Raw genomic sequence first — 18,598 nt, forward strand, 5'->3', positions numbered from 1 at the left:
TTTTCTAAAATCACACAGTATTATTTTAAAAGGAATTATTTTACTTTAAAGACAATATTTTGTGTTAATATGTCCCTTGAGAAACATTCTCATTTAAATTCTACACCTTGTGAAGAAATTCAATTATTGAGTTGTTCCAAATCTGCAGAAAATGATCTGAAAGTTTTATAATTAATATATAACAAAAAGGTGTTGCTAAAATGCATTAAAGAATTATATAAAAGACTAAACATAAAGGACAAAACAATGAAGATAGTGCAAACTTTTTTTAAAGCAACAAATACATTTCAATTTCTGGAAGAACAGCTGTGTAAACTGCTACAGAATCCACGGTCTATGTAGTCATACCACTGAGGCATGTTCTTGAAGATCAAGGGCTTGGTTATAGTCAGCCACAGCTTCCTCAACCAGACCTATTTTACCACGAACTTCTGCTCTAAGATTATATACTAGAGCATCATTAGGTTTCAAAGACAGAGCTGTAAAAGAAAAAAATTTCAAGATATGTTTTATGCTAGCACTCAAAAAGCCTCATTTTTCTAAATAAAAATTTTATAAGAATTTTAGTATTACCTATTTGAAAACATTTTTCCTCATATGTACCTAATTATTTAGTTAAATTTAAAACATTGAATCTTTCTAAGAAAATTAACTTGGGAAAACACAGTACAATGTCTTTTTTGAAAGGCTGGCAATGTTTATGTATGGTTTCCCTAATAATTTTCTGTCTTAGCTTACCAATGCTGTAAGTTATTACATAAAGGAATCCATACTGATTACATTAAAGAAATGATATATAAAACCATTAATTCTAATGTTAGTTTATCTAGGCAAATAGACCTGATGATTTTCTTCTTTTGTCATCTAAAAACAAACAAATCAGCCATTGTAATATTACTCAAAAAATTACAAAAAAATATACCTTTACTTAGGTCTTCTTCAGCTAGTTCATATTGCTTTAAACAACAGTAGAAGTATGCTCTGTTAAAATATACTGCAGCCCAAAATGGACAGCTTTCAACTACATATGCAAAGTCTTCTTTTGCTTCTTCATATCTCTTTAATACTGTATTTGCAATAGCTCGATTCATGGTAGCACATTCATTTTCTGGATCAAACTTTAAAGCCTTTGAGAAATAGTCACTAGCCTATAAAAATGTGAAGATAATGATAATCTGAATATATTTTAATTGGCAGCTATACAGCAACTTGAAACACTTTTAATATAGAACTAAGGCCAGTGGCACACTGAGGAGATAGTGGAAGCATTTCATCCCAGATACAGATGATAAGGAGGTGCCAGCATTTGTAGAGAATGTAAAAGACAATAATAAAGCCAACCAATAGTTGGTCTGCTTTTTGTTATCACCATGTGTCAGCAGTTTTAGACAGTGTCAGAGATAAAATACTCTCTGCTGAGGTGAAATGTTCCACTACCACCTCCCCCCACACACACACAAATCTCACATCCCTGTACAGCACTAGAAAAAAGTAAAATATAAGTTAGAAAAGAAGGTCACCCAGGAGGATGAAATATGAGTTCGAAAATTAACATTTTTCATATAAAAGCAGAGTAAGGGCTAAAGAGAGAAGTGAATTTTGAAAATAAAGTTCTAAACCATACCAAAAAGAGATTAAAAACTCCGTTATACTATGAGAAGCTATAAGGAAGAAAGAGAGAAGATTAAAATCAGCTTGTCAAGAAGATCAAAAACTCTAGATGATTTACAACTCATCATCAAGCCGGAAGGGACCCTCCAAAGTGTGGTCCATCGACTAGGTGTTGGGGTCTTGATCAACAATAAGTTAGAAAATTTTAAAAAACTGGTCCTTCATCACCGATTAGACACCCTACTACTCAAGGTAGGAATCTCATCTCTAACTCTGTGATGGATGGAAAATGTGCCTCCTACTTTAAAACTTCCCTAAAGGAAAAGTCGTTTTTAACAATACGGCTTGCTGTCTCCAATTCATTACCACTCGACTTTTCCCCAGTACAGCACAGTCTGGGTTCTATCTACCTCCCCCTGGCCCGTGAGGTCTGCTCTTGCTAAGGCTGAAGATGTCGTCAAGCCCAGTAGGCATTTTCTAGTCCTTTCTTTCCGTGGCATTTCTGTGGCACAGATGCTCTTGGTCTCTCCTTCCCTCTTAAAACTCTCTCTGTCCTTGAGACAGGGTGTCTCCCTAGTTTTTCCCCTACCTCTCTGATCATTTTCTATCAGTCTTCTTCATGGAACTATTTTTCTCTGTATTTCCCAGGGATGTGTCCTCAGTTCACTTCCATTGTGGGTGAAGTGAAACACTGAGAGCATGGTGGCCAGGAGCCCAGAGCATGGGGCCAGATTTCTAGGTTCAAACTCTGGTTCTACCACTTATTAGCTCTATGTCCTTGGGTGAGTAACTAAAACACTCTGACTCGATTTTTCTCGTCTATAAAATGGAGGCAACAAATCGAACCCTACTTTCAGTGCTGCTATGAGGATTAAGTGAGCTGACAGGTAAAGTACTGAGAACAATATGCAGAATATAGTAAGGACTCAGTCAATTATCATTGATACATCATTTTTTTTTTTGCCAGTGTCTACAAATGGAGAGACTTCATAGCCCTCAGGTAATACTCCATGAATTTTACTGCCTGAGATGTTTGAGAAGCAATTAGATCAAGACTGTGTAACCCATCTCATCCCAGAATGGGAGCTATTCTATGCTGTAGTTAAGTGCAATTTAAGGATCCCTTAAGATGGCAGCAGAATTGACATCCCTCTGTGAAGAGCTTAAATTAAAGAGAATTCACTTCTGAACAGGAGGCTGGACTCACAGTCATTATAAATGAGGCAAGGGAATGACTCGGAGCAGAGCCAAGACTTCCTTCAAAAATTAATTTGTTTCACTTTAATTCACCAGTAAATGATCAATAAAGGCTACACAATTCTACATCACAAAAGCATGACTTGCAATCTGGTAGAAGCAAATAAATGCCTACCTCAGCTAAAATAAATGAACTTAGTAAAACACAATAGTATGGTTAACTTTGAACAATGTAACTTTCTATTACAGCTTTGAAAACATATTACTTAGAAAATGAAAGCCTATAAATTTAATGAGGTTACTTGAAGAACAGGAGTATTAACTATGAAGTAGTTAGAGGCCAAAGACGCCTACCACAATAGATGGCCTTGATTTAACAATTGGTCTAATGCCCTCATATCTGTAATTAATTAGAAAGCAGATCCAGGTATTTTTTAAAAGTCACCTGTAATTCATGACACATGCATGTAGCTCATCCAATTGTGGTTTAAAACCATTAAGTCACTAACCAACCATAAAAGAAGCCAGAACACATACATGTTTTAACCCTTTAGAGATTATCTGGTCTGTTGAGGGACCCTTCCTCCTGGCCCTAAATCTTCTTTCCATACATCAGAAACAAAGGGGGAGGGGGAGGATGGACCGGAAATAGAAGAATTTGCTCCACAAAGAAGCATAGAGCGCACCAAAATAGCTGAATAACTACTCTCAAAGTCTGCTTGTCTCTGAAGGGAGCACATACTGCAAAGCCCGAGTATCCAGTACATCAAGACAGAGAACGGAATACATTTTAGATCAAATATTTGCCCAGCTGATGTGTCCCCAGCTTGGAGGAGAAAGAGCCATACTTAAAAAAAAAAAAAAAAAAATCAAAGATCAAACTACACTTTAGATCTAACCAAATAGTTTTATACATGCTGTCCATAGAGTGATTAAGGACAAATACGTTTAAATGTGAGGGTCTCCCTCTCATGTGGACCTCAAACACTGATAGAAACAGAAAATTGCCCTGGGCACTGTGTTTGTCTAATGCTCGTTAACTAACTCTACAATGCAGAGAAACAGTGCCAAGACCCAGCCAGAGAGTGGTCTGAGCTTGAGGAAGTTTAAGGCAACTGACCCTGGCCCGTCAGCCTAGGAAAACATTAGCCTCCCAGCTGCCTGAGGTCTGAGCTATGACAATCTCATTCATGCCTTATATAATAATACCTTTGATAATTCTCTGTCCCAGCAGCTAGCTTCACTACTGAGGTCAACCAGCCTCATCACAGGGGTCAGCAAGCTAACTGATCTAACTCCGGAAACAGCTAAACTAAGGCAATGGCAGTAGAAATAGAATGGAAAGAGCATATCTGAGAAAAAACTAAGAAGGAAATTTGACAGGATTAGATGACTGATTAGATGAAGAAGCTGAGGAAGAGAAAGTTACAACTGATGCTAATATTTTTAGTCAGGTGACTCCATGGAATGACATCTTGAATTGAGACAGGGTTTATACAAAGAAGAGCTGGACGGGGCGTAGAGGATAGAGAGATTAACTCAGTTTTGGCTCTCATGCACTTGTAAAACATCCAGTTTTAGCAACTGGTGATAAATATGGGTTAGGAGCTCAGAAGAAAGGTGGAGGCTGGCATGTAGTATAAGCCATGGGTGTAGATGGGCTTTCTGAGTGAGGAAATATGGAGAGAAGAGAAAGCAGTGTGATTCCTGGCATTAAAGAGCTTAATTGGAATGAGGAGATAAGAGACTAACACACAGAAACAATTGTGGAGTGACAGGAAGCCGTACTGAATCTGTATAGAAATAATTATACACAAAGCCGTATGGAGTCAAGATCTCACTTTAAATTTAACCACAACCTCAAGTGAGAACTTGAAGTTGTCTGGTGGTTCTACTATACTTCCCTAGAACGTTCACCCTACCGCTCTCTAAAACAATTATTTCACATTTTCTCTTTTCTCTTCAAAACTGTTAGCCATACTCTCCCCCTTTTTACCTGTCCACCCTCACTCTTAACTGGTCACTGGTACTCATATTCCATGGAAAAAATGTAATCATTTAAGAGAAATACCTACTATCAAAATCTACCTATCTACAGCCAGCTGTGCCCCAACTCTCTGCCTTCCCTCATGACATAATGGATAGTGTGTCCTGCTCCCTTCAAAGGCCACCCCTGGAACTTCCAAACTTTAGCCCCATCAAATCCTCAAAGATTTTGATCCTAATTATCCCTGCCACTCTGCCCTGCACCAACAATTTCTCCCTTTCTACTAGATCCTTTCATTAACACAGGAGCATGAATCAGCATCCCTCATATTTTAAAAAATTAAAAATACGAACACCTTACTCCACTCTAGCCACCACCCCCATTTCACTACTTCTCTTCACAGAAGAATTCTTCAACTAGTTGAACTGTCTCTAATTCTTCACTTCACATTTTCTCCACAACCCTTTCCGCTCAAGGCTCTGATGCCACCGCGACTCCAACAATGTTCTTGCCAAAGTCATCAATGACTTTCTCCATCCTCCCCTTCCTTGACTTCTCAGCAGCATTTGACACAGGACACATTTCCCTTCTTAAAGTACTTTATTCTTGAGGTGATATCATGCTCTCCTGCTTTCCTTCCCAACATCCTGACTGGATACTCCCCACTCGGTCTATACTCTGGAGTCTCCTCTCTGCTTCACTTCTAAACATTGGTATTGCCCCAGGGCTTGCTCCTTAAACCCTTTCTCTCCATCTATACTATTCACCCAGGTAGTCTCATATAGTCCCACACTATGCTAGTACTGATATAATGACGCTTAAATAAGGTGGTATTAGATGTTTGTCACTACTAATATTGTTTATTTTCTATTTCTTCCTCCAGTAAAATGTAAGCTACATCATAAAAGAAGTCTTCCTTATCTTGTTTAGCTCTGTATCCTCGGGGTCTTAATTCCTAGCACATGGCAGGTACATTATAAATATAAGGAGATTGAAAGAATGAAGAACTAAGTAGAATCAGGAAATATCTGCTCAGCTTTTCCAGCAAACTACAGACAAGGACTTTAGCCTCTTGGTAGATAAAGGTGCCCCAAAGATCATTCTTAAGGGGTATGGTGACAGTATCGGGTGTTAGAGGAGAACACAGAGGTTACAGATCTCAGAAAATGAAAGCAATAAAAACAACTTTTTTAAATGAGTATGTTATCTTAGAAGCAAGGACTGTGAAAAGTTCTGAGAAACACAGAGCTTGTGGTAGAAGCCTTCCCAAACCAGGCTAGGCTAGAAAGGACATACTGTAAAGTCCTTTGCAATAGCATCAGTGGTAGCTCAACTCGGAAAGTTACCAGGGCCTATCACCCTATCTCTCACAAGAAAATCTGCTATTAGTCCAGGAAAAAAAAAAATTATCTCATTCAAATATAAGGAACAGAAAAGTAATTTGCCTGCCTTCATTGTAAAACATAAAGATAAAAAAGTAAGAGCTTAATTTTTGGAAAGATCATAAAAACTGACCAGAAAAAAAGTATTCCGACAATGTAGATAAAAATTATAATGTAACATTATAAAATAAACTAGAAAAAAATTGTTAAGGAAGAAACTGCATTTAAGAAATAAATAAATAATAAAGGATCTTAGAAAAAGAGGTGGCCAGGAAGATATGTCACGGAAATGGGACAGAACTAAAAAAAAAGTTTTAAAGAAACCTGAATCATAAGGTCAATAAGGGGATAATAGAAAACACAGTAGAAATTTAGGAGATGCAAAAGAAAATGAAACAGATATTAAAAGATAAAAAACATTTGAAAAAAATAATTGGCATATAGGAGTCAAAAGACATCCTATTTATAATCATTGGTATTCATCCCCAATGAAGAAAATCAAAACAATGAAACAGAGAAAATTATTTACACTGAATTCAACAAAGATTTTCTGAAATCTACATATTGAAAATGCGCACTCTGTACTTGATAACTTTGACCCCAAGAGCTTAACTCTAACACATACTTTTTTTAAGTAAAAAAACTTTTCACTTAAACTAAATAAATAAATAAAATAAAATAAAATAAAAACTTTGGTTATCCTGACAATAAGAAGTCACCAATAACGAAAATCAGGTTTGCATCAGGCTTTTGACACCAACATATGCAACACCAAAAAAATAGTGAAACAACACTTACAAATCACTCAAGGAAAGAAAAAATGAGTCAAGGACTCTAAACCCAGACATGCTGTCGTAAGATATAAAGGCTGCAGGCTAACAGCTGTGAACATGAAACAATTCAAGGAATATTGTTCTCGTGAACCCTTTCTCAGGACTCTACTAGAAGACTACTTTCAGACCACCAAGAAATGATTGGTTAGGAGGGAAACTTTGGCAAAAAGCCTGGTGATGAGACTTAAATATATTTAACTGAAGAACTAAGACTAAACGTGAAATAAAGGTAACAAAATAGTATGCAAATATTAAATACTCTGGCAGTGTAGGAATAACGAAAACACAACAAAATGGAAGAATACAGAGAGAGTGGAAAGCAAGCTGACAGAACAAGCTCAGGCATATTTAAGGATATAAATATAAACATTTTTCAAAAGAGTATACTATTAACTAAAATTGACTAATAGATGAGAGGGAGAAACAAGGGAGGAAGAGATTAAAGGATCATTTTATTGTTCTTCATAGTAGAGAACTAAAGAAATAAGGAAGTAAGGGTACAAAGGTATTTTTATAAAGGTCATCACTAAAGCAAACTGTAAACCTTCCTAAATATTAGAAAAATTCTGAAATTTTTAAATAAAACAGACCACAGAATAAAATATTTTAAATACATGTAAACAGAAAATATGATATAAAATAACAGAACTAAGACCAAACATATTGACCATGCCAAAATGTCAATGGGATATAACCCACCTATTAAAAGATAAATATTTTCAGGGGCTTCCCTGGTGGCGCAGTGGTTGAGAATCTGCCTGCCAATAATGCAGGGGACACGGGTTCGAGCCCTGGTCTGGGAGGATCCCACATGCCGCGGAGCAACTGGGCCCGTGAGCCACAATTACTGAGCCTGCGCTTCTGGAGCCTGTGCTCCGCAACAAGAGAGGCCGCGATAGTGAGAGGCCCGCGCACCGCGATGAAGAGTGGCCCCCGCTTGCCACAACTAGAGAAAGCCCTCGTACAGAAACGAGGACCCAACACAGCCATAAATAAATAAATAAATAAACAAATACTTTAAAAAAAAAATGGCTCCCATGTATCCATATTAAGCTGCCCTTTTAAAAAAAAAAAAAAAAAAAAGATAAATATTTTCAAATTGTCATCTAAACCAAAATCCAGCTCTATGCTGTATAAAAGAGACACAGCTAAAACAAAAGATTCTAAACACTGAAAATAAAAGGAAGGAGAAAGGACTATCAGGCAAAAGCAAACCAAATGAAATCAGAGGTCAGGATCTTCACATCAGATAAAGGAGAATTTATTCCAAAGAGAAACAAAGGAAAGCATTTGTAATGCTGAAGACTACAATTCACAATGCATATGTAATATGTATGAACATCTATACATGAAATAGCAGCAATTTTCATAAAGCAGAAATTACAAGAGATGTAAAGAAAACTATATAGGGCCACACTAATTATAGGATACTTGAATAAACCTTTCTCTGTCCAAGATAAACCAAATTAAAAAAAAAGAAGTATGGATATAGACTAATTATACTTGAATATAAGAAAATATAAAAGCCCTTCCTCCTGAATATTTTAAGTGCCCTATTAATTTATTCTATAGTCAAAGGAGAAATAAACTTTCAAGTGCAATGTTATGGGAAAACAAAAATAAAAACATTAAAGACCAAAATACAAGGGATACTGCTGAAAACAGTACTTGGGGAAAAGGCATAACCTTAACAATTTATCACAATATAAATGAAAGGGTGACAAGAAATGAATTAAGCTTCTGACTCAAAAAGACAGACAAAGAACAAAATAAAATTGAAGATAAAGAACAAAAGAGTGAATATAGATTTAAAAAAACACAAAAAATAGCGTTTGAGTCATGCAATGCATTACAGTTCAAATAAAATAAATTCAAAATATAAAAAATATCATCTAATAACCCAGCACTTTCATTTCAGCCGTTATGAGTTGAGGTCCAAAAAGGTTTAGTTGTCATGAAAACCAGAACTAACAGACATATCTCCTTACTCCAGTCAAGTGCTCATGTGACTGAAACTTAGAAAAGGTAGAAATTAAGACGAGTTAGATAATCACATCATGAAAGAGAGTCTGGAAGGAAATCTGAGATTTGGCTAAGTGGGGGCAAAGAGCAGAGGATTCCAGGCTGGAAGCTGGTGACAATGGATAGCAAGGCGACTGCCGGCACTCAGAGAAGTCCAAAACAATGTTTACTGGACGAGTGCTGAGTGGCTGATGATAATGAGGAGAAAAAATCCATAGAGGTGTAAACTTTTAATAAATAATTATAAACATTTTTATGAAAGAGAAAAAAATTTTGAAGAGCTAATGAACAAATTAGCCTGACATATAAGGATTGCATTTTGAAACTATATGTAGCAGAGAAAGCATTTACGGTCAAAAAGAAAATGTTAAGGAAAATTCACATTACCTGGGAAAACTGCCTGTGGTGAAAGTAGATATTTCCTGCATTAAAGTAAGCCAGCGAGTACGTGGGGTTTAGAGAAATTGCTGCTTGATAGTCTCTCATTGCGTTCTGTTGTTGACCCATAAACTCATGAATCACACCGCGATTTGTTAGGAATTCTGCTCTAGTATTGATCTGCAATATAATAGTATGAGTATTTAGCATCTGGGAATAGTACTTATCTCCAATTTCATGTCTGCAAAAATGGACGTTATGAAATCTCTTTGTGGGAAACTAGTAATTTTACAGGGCAGGTGAAACCCCATTAGAGCAAATATTTTGAGAAACAACTCCAAATGAAGTTGGTTCAGTGTCAACACTTTGTTGATTTGGTTGCAATAAAACAAATAATATTAGTGCTCTACTCAGTTCCTTTCCAAAGAATAGATGCAAGGGGGAGAAAGCTCATCTCTTTAGCTCTGTTAAGCTGGAGAAGAAATTAAATAGTTAACATGTTTATTTGTCCTATGTAGTAGCAATTATCTTTCAGGTCTTTCCTTTTTCTCATCTCAAAGATTACAACATCTACCTAAATTTACAGAAAAAGAATCCAAAATCTAGAAGAAAAAAGGCAGATTTTCTGTCACTGCATTTTTTATTTGCCATTTCACTACAGAAGAAGCTGGGGATTTACACTATTCTTTCTTTAGTTCCTTCAAACCCAGAACGTTATTTTATTTTTTGCATTCATTTTTTATTACACAATAATACTGATGTATCATGAAACTATACATTTGCATTTACTGAGAGGAATCAACATTTCTTAGGGATTTGTTTTTAAATTTTTTAAATGCATTAGGTTATAAAACTGGTAAGCTATAATAACTCTTTAGGAATCTCCTGGGGAAAAAATACAAATATTATTTTCTCTACAAGTCACTTGTAGAAAGCAACAGAGAACTTCTTATTTGATCTTATTCACTGATGATGTTAATTTAATGCTAATGATAATATAATCTGAGTGGATTTTTACCTTTATGGCAGCATTTATATCCTGAATTGCAGCAAAATTATCACCCATCTGAAGAGAGACCACAGCTCTTCCTTCATAGGCTAGGTAGCTCTTCGGATCAACTTCTATGGCAATGGTAAAGTGGTTCCAAGCCTTCTGGAATTTTCCTTGGGCCTAAAATAATTTTCCATTTACACCAAGTAGGAAATTGTCCATATCATGACAAATGTTTATGATTCTAACTTAATCAAATAAAGCCTTTAGTAAGGGTATATTTATATTGTGCTTAATCTAAGATATTTTAAACAAGGAAGTAGGCTGTACTGTGAGTGCATTCAATTGACTGATTACCTCTGAGCATTTATGCTGAAATTTTAATTAACTGAAATAAATCTAATTGTCAGAGTCATCTCTTACACCAGTCTTGAACAACATAAAATCTTGACCACGACGGGAAACACCAATGCTTCTGACAATCACCACAAATTTTACATTGAGCTCTGCACACACAGGCAGGAATTGTCTATTTGCTTGGCATTGAATCTCCAGTTATACATACTATACATAATAAAATAAATATGTGTTGAATAAGTAAATGAATAAACTAATGGTGTAAAACCTATTTGATAAATTGTACCAGCATCACACATTCCATGAAAACTGCATGCAAATCTACCAAGCAGGTGTTTATACCAACCTTAGCACCAACTGGAAGAAAAGAAAGAAGGTTAGGAGAGGATACTTAACAGAATGATGTCAGAGTATTTCCTAGAGAAGGCCATTTGGCAACTAAATACCTCATCACAGGAAGGCAGTGAGTTGATAAATTCAGCACAGTCCAGGGACTGTCCTTTATTCCTGTGGGTTCAAAATCCCAACTTGCCAGAGCCTCAGAAGCGGACTCTCACATAAACCAAGCAAAGCCCAGTGACTCTTGCATAAAACTAACACGAAATATAACTAATAAGTTAACTAGACATTGTTCTTTAACCAGTAAAGCTTCTCCCTCACAGTAAATTATGTGGAAACCAACATCGTCACCACAATGTTCATTTGATAAACAAGGAATTGAACTTGTCTGTTCCTGACAACAATTGTTTTGCTCACTTCCATAACTCTAGTGCTAGGCACATAGTAGGGGTATCTGTTTCATATTTGTCCAACAAATGGTCACTCTTCCCCCAAACAGGATTTGATGGGCCTCTCTAACTCTCCTTTTTCAGTCCTTCCTTTCCTGATTCAAGTCTTCCTCACACTAATGTGTTTTTCAATCCTCCTTCAGGTTGATATATATCAGTGAGATCTTCATAAAACACAAATCTGATGTCACTACTCTGGTGAGTGACATTCACATTTTTAACTGACCTGGACCATTTAAAAAGACCTTCACCTCCAGTCATTATTCAATTCAGTCTCATCCCATACCACTCTCCCCTTGTCCATAACATTCCATCCCCTTGAGCCCTCTGTCTCTTTCTCACAAGACTTTATAATGGGTTGTTCCCTCTCTCTGGAACACCGTGTTCTAAGCCCTAACTCCTAGTCCTAATTACTAGTCTTTCACACCTCAGTTTAAATGTTAATTTCTCAAAAAGCCTTCCCTCACCCCTAAAATGAAGCTAGGTTCCCTTGTTATAAGTTGTCCTAAAACCCATCCTTTTTCTTTGTTGCACTTATCCTGAATAGAATTAAATAATTATTAATAAGACTGCTTGGTGCTTATCTCTCCAGTAGGTAGTAAACTCTACAGGAAGAACCAGTGTATTTTGGGCACTGCTGTATCACTAGGCCTAGATCAGTTCCTGTCCTATACTAGGTGCTCAGTAAGTCCTTGTTGAATGCAATGAATGATGCTGTTAACACATTTCTTTTGATTGCAGTAAATTCTAGCTGTTTTAGGAGTCACCCTGTCTCTAAATTGACTTTGCAAATTTCTACTGTGATCAAATAATGGCTAATTTTATGTTTAACACTCAGAAGGCGATCTTACTTCCCTTATTAATCAGTTCTTGGGCATACCTCACTATAACCAAACCCACAACCACCTCCAATATTATTAATCTTACTTTTAAGTAAGTAAGTAAGTGAATAATCAATATTATTCACTTACTTTTAAATGAAAAAAAATTCAACTTTAATGACAGATTATTAATAGGAATTTCTGCAAATTACCGTAATTTAAACATACTTTGGACCACTGTTTAAATTTTTTAATATTAAAAGGGAAAAAAAGATTATTCCTTTCCTTTTCATGGAAAATGTAACACATCTAGCACTTTATTCCACGAATACCACTACATCTTTTGTTAGCGCAAATAGCTCGGTGAGTGCATGGGTCAGGTCAGAGTGTCCCAGAGATCACTCAGAGACCTGCTTGACAACACAACAGAGCAACACCCTTCCAACCTGCTGGAAGGACAAATGCCTGGTCTCTTGCCTTCCGGTATGTTCTAATTCACTGCCATGTGGAAGATGACCTGAATTCAGAAATCCCTATACAGTGGTTGTCTGATCCATCGCATAGATCATACATTGTTTATTCCCTTTAGCTTTTCACTAATTTAATAGGCCAAAACCTATGGAGCCCAGGTATAAGCCAGTGAAACAAATTTTAGCCAGGTTCTTATACGTGAAACTCATCAGGCAAGTCTTTAAAGTTGTCTATAAGTGTGGTAGGTATAAGGGGGTGAGGTAGAAAGGGGTGCAGGCGTTAAGGAAACTCAAGTTCAGAAGATCCTCATCTCACTATCACACCAGGTCTCTGGGTATGCTCTCCAGGCAGGCTCCCTGTAACTCACCAAACCCCTGCTTCTCACTGCTGCTCTGAATACGAATAAGAAAAGAAAGGTAAAATGTTCACAGCCAAAGAAATATCATGTATCCCCATCACCACTAAAAGGCCAAATATACTCTTTTTCTTGTCCAAAGGTGCTTTCGTGGTAAAATGTTGTTATACAGTATTACCTGCAAATTATAGCCTAAACAAATTCTGGCTTTTGTACAGACTGGATTAAAATGCAGTGCTTTCAGAAAGTCCTTCTGTGCTTGTTTGATGGCCTCATCATGTCCATATTCCATGTAAGAATTTCCCCGTCCAATGTAAGCATCCAGAAAACATGGATCAATTTTAACAGCCCAGGTAAAGAAATTGACAGCTTCTTCAAACTCTTTATTTCTGAAAATAAATTAAAATATTGATGCTTTCTGGTGAATAATCTAACTGCTTTCCTGTATATAACCTCTTCATAAAGAAATGCATTGACCTTAAAAAAACTTAATTTTTATTATTTTTTATAATCATAAGAACTAACTGTGTAAGTCCATATGACCTAAGGAAGCCTGATGGATTCTTTAAAGATATTGGTAAAAGGAAAGAGGGGAGGTAAGAGACATTTTTATAGCAGAATATGCTGGGATGACATGCTAGAGTTCTTTTTCAGAATTATAAAAATCTGAATGGCATTCTTGAACCTGTTTTTAACAGTTATCAGTGGCCAGTATAGAAAAATATATGCTATTATTGATAAAATACACTATTTAAATCAGATTAAAATAAATTCATTGTTATTTATTTAATATGTCCTTTATAATGAAAGGAGCTAAATTTTTATCACATGGGAGTTCTTACTTCAGATCTTCTATAAAGGCAGCCCATTTCATTTTGGACACCAAGAGAGGAGGGGAGAAAAAGAAGTAAAATGCATTTTATTTATTAACTTGTGAATATATGTGACTAAATGATAACTCTGTCTCTCTATCTTCCTTAATTAGTCTCCTATGGTGAGGAGAGGGTTGTTGAAGGAATCGAATATTCCCATGTCCATGGGTATATAAAGTCACTTTTCCACTTCACATGCATATCTAATAATTATTTTTAATCTCAATTAATATGGAGAGTCTAGAATTTTTTTTAATAGAATGAAGGCACTAACACTGAATAGCCGCTTACTTACCAGGTACTGTGCTAAGTGCTTTACATATGTGATTTTACTTAATCCTTCTAACATTTCTGTAAGCTTGTTATAACTTTTTATATTTTATAGATTAAAAGAATATCATGGCTCAGAAAAGTTTGCACATAGTAAATAGCATAGTAAATAGCATGCTAAGATTGCACAGAGTAAATATCTGGGACTTAAACTCAGGTGAGCCAGACTCCAAAATCCATGCTTTCCCACAGTCATCTCTACCCACATTCTTCACCTTTAACATACTTGTAGTTGGTGCACAAGAGCCAGTGAGCTGATATCTCAACAGTGTAGTCAGAAGAAAGCCTTGGAGTTCAAACCTAAGCCCGAACATACAAATTAATAGTAATTTTTCAAAATTGTTAGACGGATCAAATGACAGCATGTGAAAAACCCTTAGCACAGAGACCCTCACCCAATAAAGATTATTATCTTCCTTCCATTCTTTTCATTACTTCTCAAAAAATTTTCAAATTTTTATGAGATGCATCATTACTTTCCTACCTTTTCCTTTGTAAAATACATGGAACCCAGGGTAACTGTTCTAGAAACTATCATCTCTTAGATATTACTCAGCATTATCTTTTAAAATACTGTTTCCCAAACCTCAGCCCCTCTTTTGTGACAGTTGCCCTATGTTCAACCTACACTATCATTTACTTAGTATTTTTCTTTAAGTCAAGTCACTCTTTTACTTAAGTAAATCTATTTTTTTAAATAACTTAATTTCAATACCACAAATACAAAATCAGTATCTCATGCCATAAACAGAAGGCAACCATGAAAATAAATAAATATTGGAGTTGGATAGTGTAGTCTGCAGAAAACTAAACCTGAGAGCTGTACCATCTCTTACAAAGTGCGGGAAAGATGTTAAAGACTAACTCTTAGCTGACACCTTCTCCTTGAAGTATTCAGAAGGTTTGAGAAAGAATTCACTTTGAAACTGAAAAGCAATTCAGCTTCTCATAATGTGGTTCAATATTTTTTTAATGCTTGTGCACACCATGAAAAATAATGGAGTTACTCATGATATTTGCTCCATGTTTTGGCAAACACTACCCAAAAGCATTCACCAAGTATTGTGTCAGAAGATCACACAAGAATCAACAGTGAAGCACCAGGAAAGCCTGGCCTCTGACGTTACAAACAGGGGAAGGTTAACATTCACATACGTGAGCCAACTGGTATCTTCTGAGTTCACTCTGTGGATTCTCACTAAGAAAACATGGGCTCCCTTCCCTCAAGCAGTTTACAATGAAACTATCCTCCTCCTTCGTGATAACTGGCACTATTTGAGAAGTAAGAGTTCACTGAACATAAGGTCACAATGCTTGTAGCCACTTTCTCACTGTATTACAGAAAAAAATTCTAGCATAAATAACAAATTTTTTATCAAGAATAATTACACAGTAGTATTCCTGTATAAAAATGCATTTAGTTGGTAGGTTTTGTTATGCTCAGTATTTCTATCTATGGATAGTGAACTACTTACTTATGATGCATACCTATGGTGACCATGTAAACTGAAGTTTACAGGGCAACCCCAGCTCTCTCATATTTTTCCCACAAAACATTGAAATGCTTCTTGTATATTTACATCCAAATTGTATCATACACATTGCTCCCCTCTTACCCAGAGGGAGATTTAAAATCCTTGTTGAGTACATATGCCGATATATGGTTTATAAAACATAATCTCACCCTTCGAAGAGTCTAACCAATTTAAAAAGAAAAAGAATAAGCAACGAATTGAAGCTATTTTTCTATACATATCTAGTTACCAGCACTAATGTTTAACGAACATCTAGTCTGTTCTAAGTAAATAATCTTTAAACCTTAAACCTGGAAAGGGATCCCGAAAGCTGCCTAGCAAGCTCTTCAAAGCTGATGATAACTAAAAATCAAGTCCAGAGGAGGTGAGAGAGCCAAAGCCAGAGACTCCCAGCCCCCTCCACCACTAGAAAAAAAGAAAAACTCCATAGACACAGCAACTTCATTTTTCTGAAGATGTGTGTATCACACAGTGCCCTGCAGGTTGGAGCGCCGGTTAAATAATCACATGGCAGTTAGACAATGAAAAAATGTGGCAGTGTCTCTTATATCAGGATACAGGTTCACTGGCACATAAATTGTTAAACATCAATTACACAAATATAAAAGTATATGAAATTAGTTTTTCTAAAACAAAAAGTGTTTGTATAAATCTAAAATAACGTGATCACTGACGGAAGGTGCATGCCTCTCATTATGGTGTCTATTAACTAAGAATCGTGTGCTCAGCTTGCAGGCTAGGCCACGGACACCAAGGCCCACCTCATTTTCCAAATTAATCACATAGGTGACCAGATGTGCCCTACTGAGTTGTACAAATAAATCATAAATACCTCCCAAAACCAAAGAATGTGGCTTGCAGAGTCGAAGATTCAGAAATATTTTATGCAAATATAAGAATGGTAAAATAAATGTGCTGAAGTAAAAAAATGGACAGAATATGTAACTCTGAGCCACCAGGCTCTCCCTCTGTGACATTTTTTTTTTTAATCTTAAGGTAGGCTTCTCAAAGAGATCTAAAAATTAACTCTACCTTAACACTCTTAGTGACCCAATTGGGCAACAAGTAGGATATTCAGCCTAAGGAATGTTGTCTCCTAGCAACCACAAGAGTGAGAACCAGAGATATACAAAGGCACACTTCAAAAGTCTGCAACCCCACGAGTTCAAAGATCAAAGCCCTAAAATTTAAAGATTTATTACTTTTCAAAAATTTTCCAAATGGGAGAATTTTTACTTTCTCCACTATAAGACGCCAATAGTGAATCTCATTATTTACAAACCATGCTGCTGTAGTAATAAGTTATAGCTCACCTTGAAAAGCAAAAATATTTTTCCTGAAATAAATGTAACCAATCACTAAACATTCCTTATTGTTAAATTCAGTAAAACTGTTAAAACACATGGAATTGGGACTATGAGTTATCAGAGCTTTACTGTTGATTTAAATTCTACTTTTATTAAAGGACAATAGAGATTCTAGCGGGATGATGAAAGGTGGTTGTTTGGAATTGCAAAGCAGTATCAGCTTAAGGAGGCTCCGCCATATATACCCAGCGATTACATTTCATAAAAGAGATCAGGAACTGACACACAGAGAAATTTACTGACTCTAATAGTTGCAAAACATCGGAATGAGGTTGAGAAAAATTTTGGTGTCTATTTTTAGTTTTAAGCGAATTCAATGACCTCAGACATTTTTGGCCTGCACTCGCCTACCAAAACAAACACATCAGTCATCGTTATTCCATTTCTTTTTAAGAATGACAATTACTTAAAAAGATGAATTGTACAAAGGTTGCTGGATTAAAATAGACAATGGTCTGACCGTGTTTTGCTGTCTGTATAAAATTAAAGGTCTGAGACCAGTTTAGGCCTTTTAACCAAAAACGCCTTCACAAGTTCCAGTTATTACACTACTATGTTCATAAAATTTTAAAAATCTAATTCTCATAGGGAAATGTACCTGTACTAGCTATGTCCTAAAAGGGGAAAAAAAGGATTTCAATTTCCTAAATAATTCAAACTATGTTTCATTGTCTAGATTGTATATTTACACAGCCTAGTCTACTATCCTAATTTCCTCATCCAATTAACTGCTATGGTTTCTCTCATGAAAAATAATGCTGTAAACTATTACTTAACCAAATACACTTTATTTCACATTAAAATACTCATGGGCTGCATTTCTATGCTTTTAAAAGCAAAGTGTTTAGAAATTAATTTTTAGATGTCAAATGTATGTGTAGAAATGTAAGTATTATAGTTAGCAAAATCAATCTACTATACTCTAATATTATCTCAGAGTAAATTTTAAACTGATCTTCTTCTGTATATTAGCCTCATATAACTGTTCTTTTCTCCCCTCTATAACTTACTTATTTTTACAATAATACCAGAAACAGGTAATAATGTTTTAAGTAATATATTTTTTGTAGACTTTATTATACCTTGTAGATATTTACTGGTATTATTTTACTCATTTTTAGATTTAGAAATGCTTTCTAAATGTAAAATTTTCTTGGAAATATAATATTTTTCTAAATCAACCTCTCTTCCAAGAAACAGGCTTTTTAAAAGTTAGTTCCATTTTATGAACAAAGTTAATAACTTTATTTTATTCTTAGATATTTCAAGTTATGCATGATTTCATTCTGTGTATTACCAAG

General features: G+C 35.6%; 1 protein-coding gene across 1 annotated transcript in view; it reads right to left on the minus strand.

Annotated features, from left to right (window-relative positions):
- Positions 1-342: 342 nt before the first annotated feature.
- TTC6 (tetratricopeptide repeat domain 6) overlaps positions 343-18,598 on the minus strand; it is a 205,300-nt gene continuing 187,044 nt past the window's right edge. The window contains exons 27-31 of the mRNA XM_068532443.1: positions 13,372-13,582; positions 10,429-10,581; positions 9,420-9,590; positions 923-1,148; positions 343-479 (exon numbers count right to left, since the gene is read on the minus strand). Coding sequence (XP_068388544.1) covers positions 343-479; positions 923-1,148; positions 9,420-9,590; positions 10,429-10,581; positions 13,372-13,582 — 898 coding nt within the window. The remainder of the gene's footprint in view (positions 480-922; positions 1,149-9,419; positions 9,591-10,428; positions 10,582-13,371; positions 13,583-18,598) is intronic.

Source organism: Eschrichtius robustus, chromosome 1 (genome assembly GCF_028021215.1).
Source record: "Eschrichtius robustus isolate mEscRob2 chromosome 1, mEscRob2.pri, whole genome shotgun sequence".
In the NCBI taxonomy this organism is placed as follows: domain Eukaryota; kingdom Metazoa; phylum Chordata; class Mammalia; order Artiodactyla; family Eschrichtiidae; genus Eschrichtius; species Eschrichtius robustus.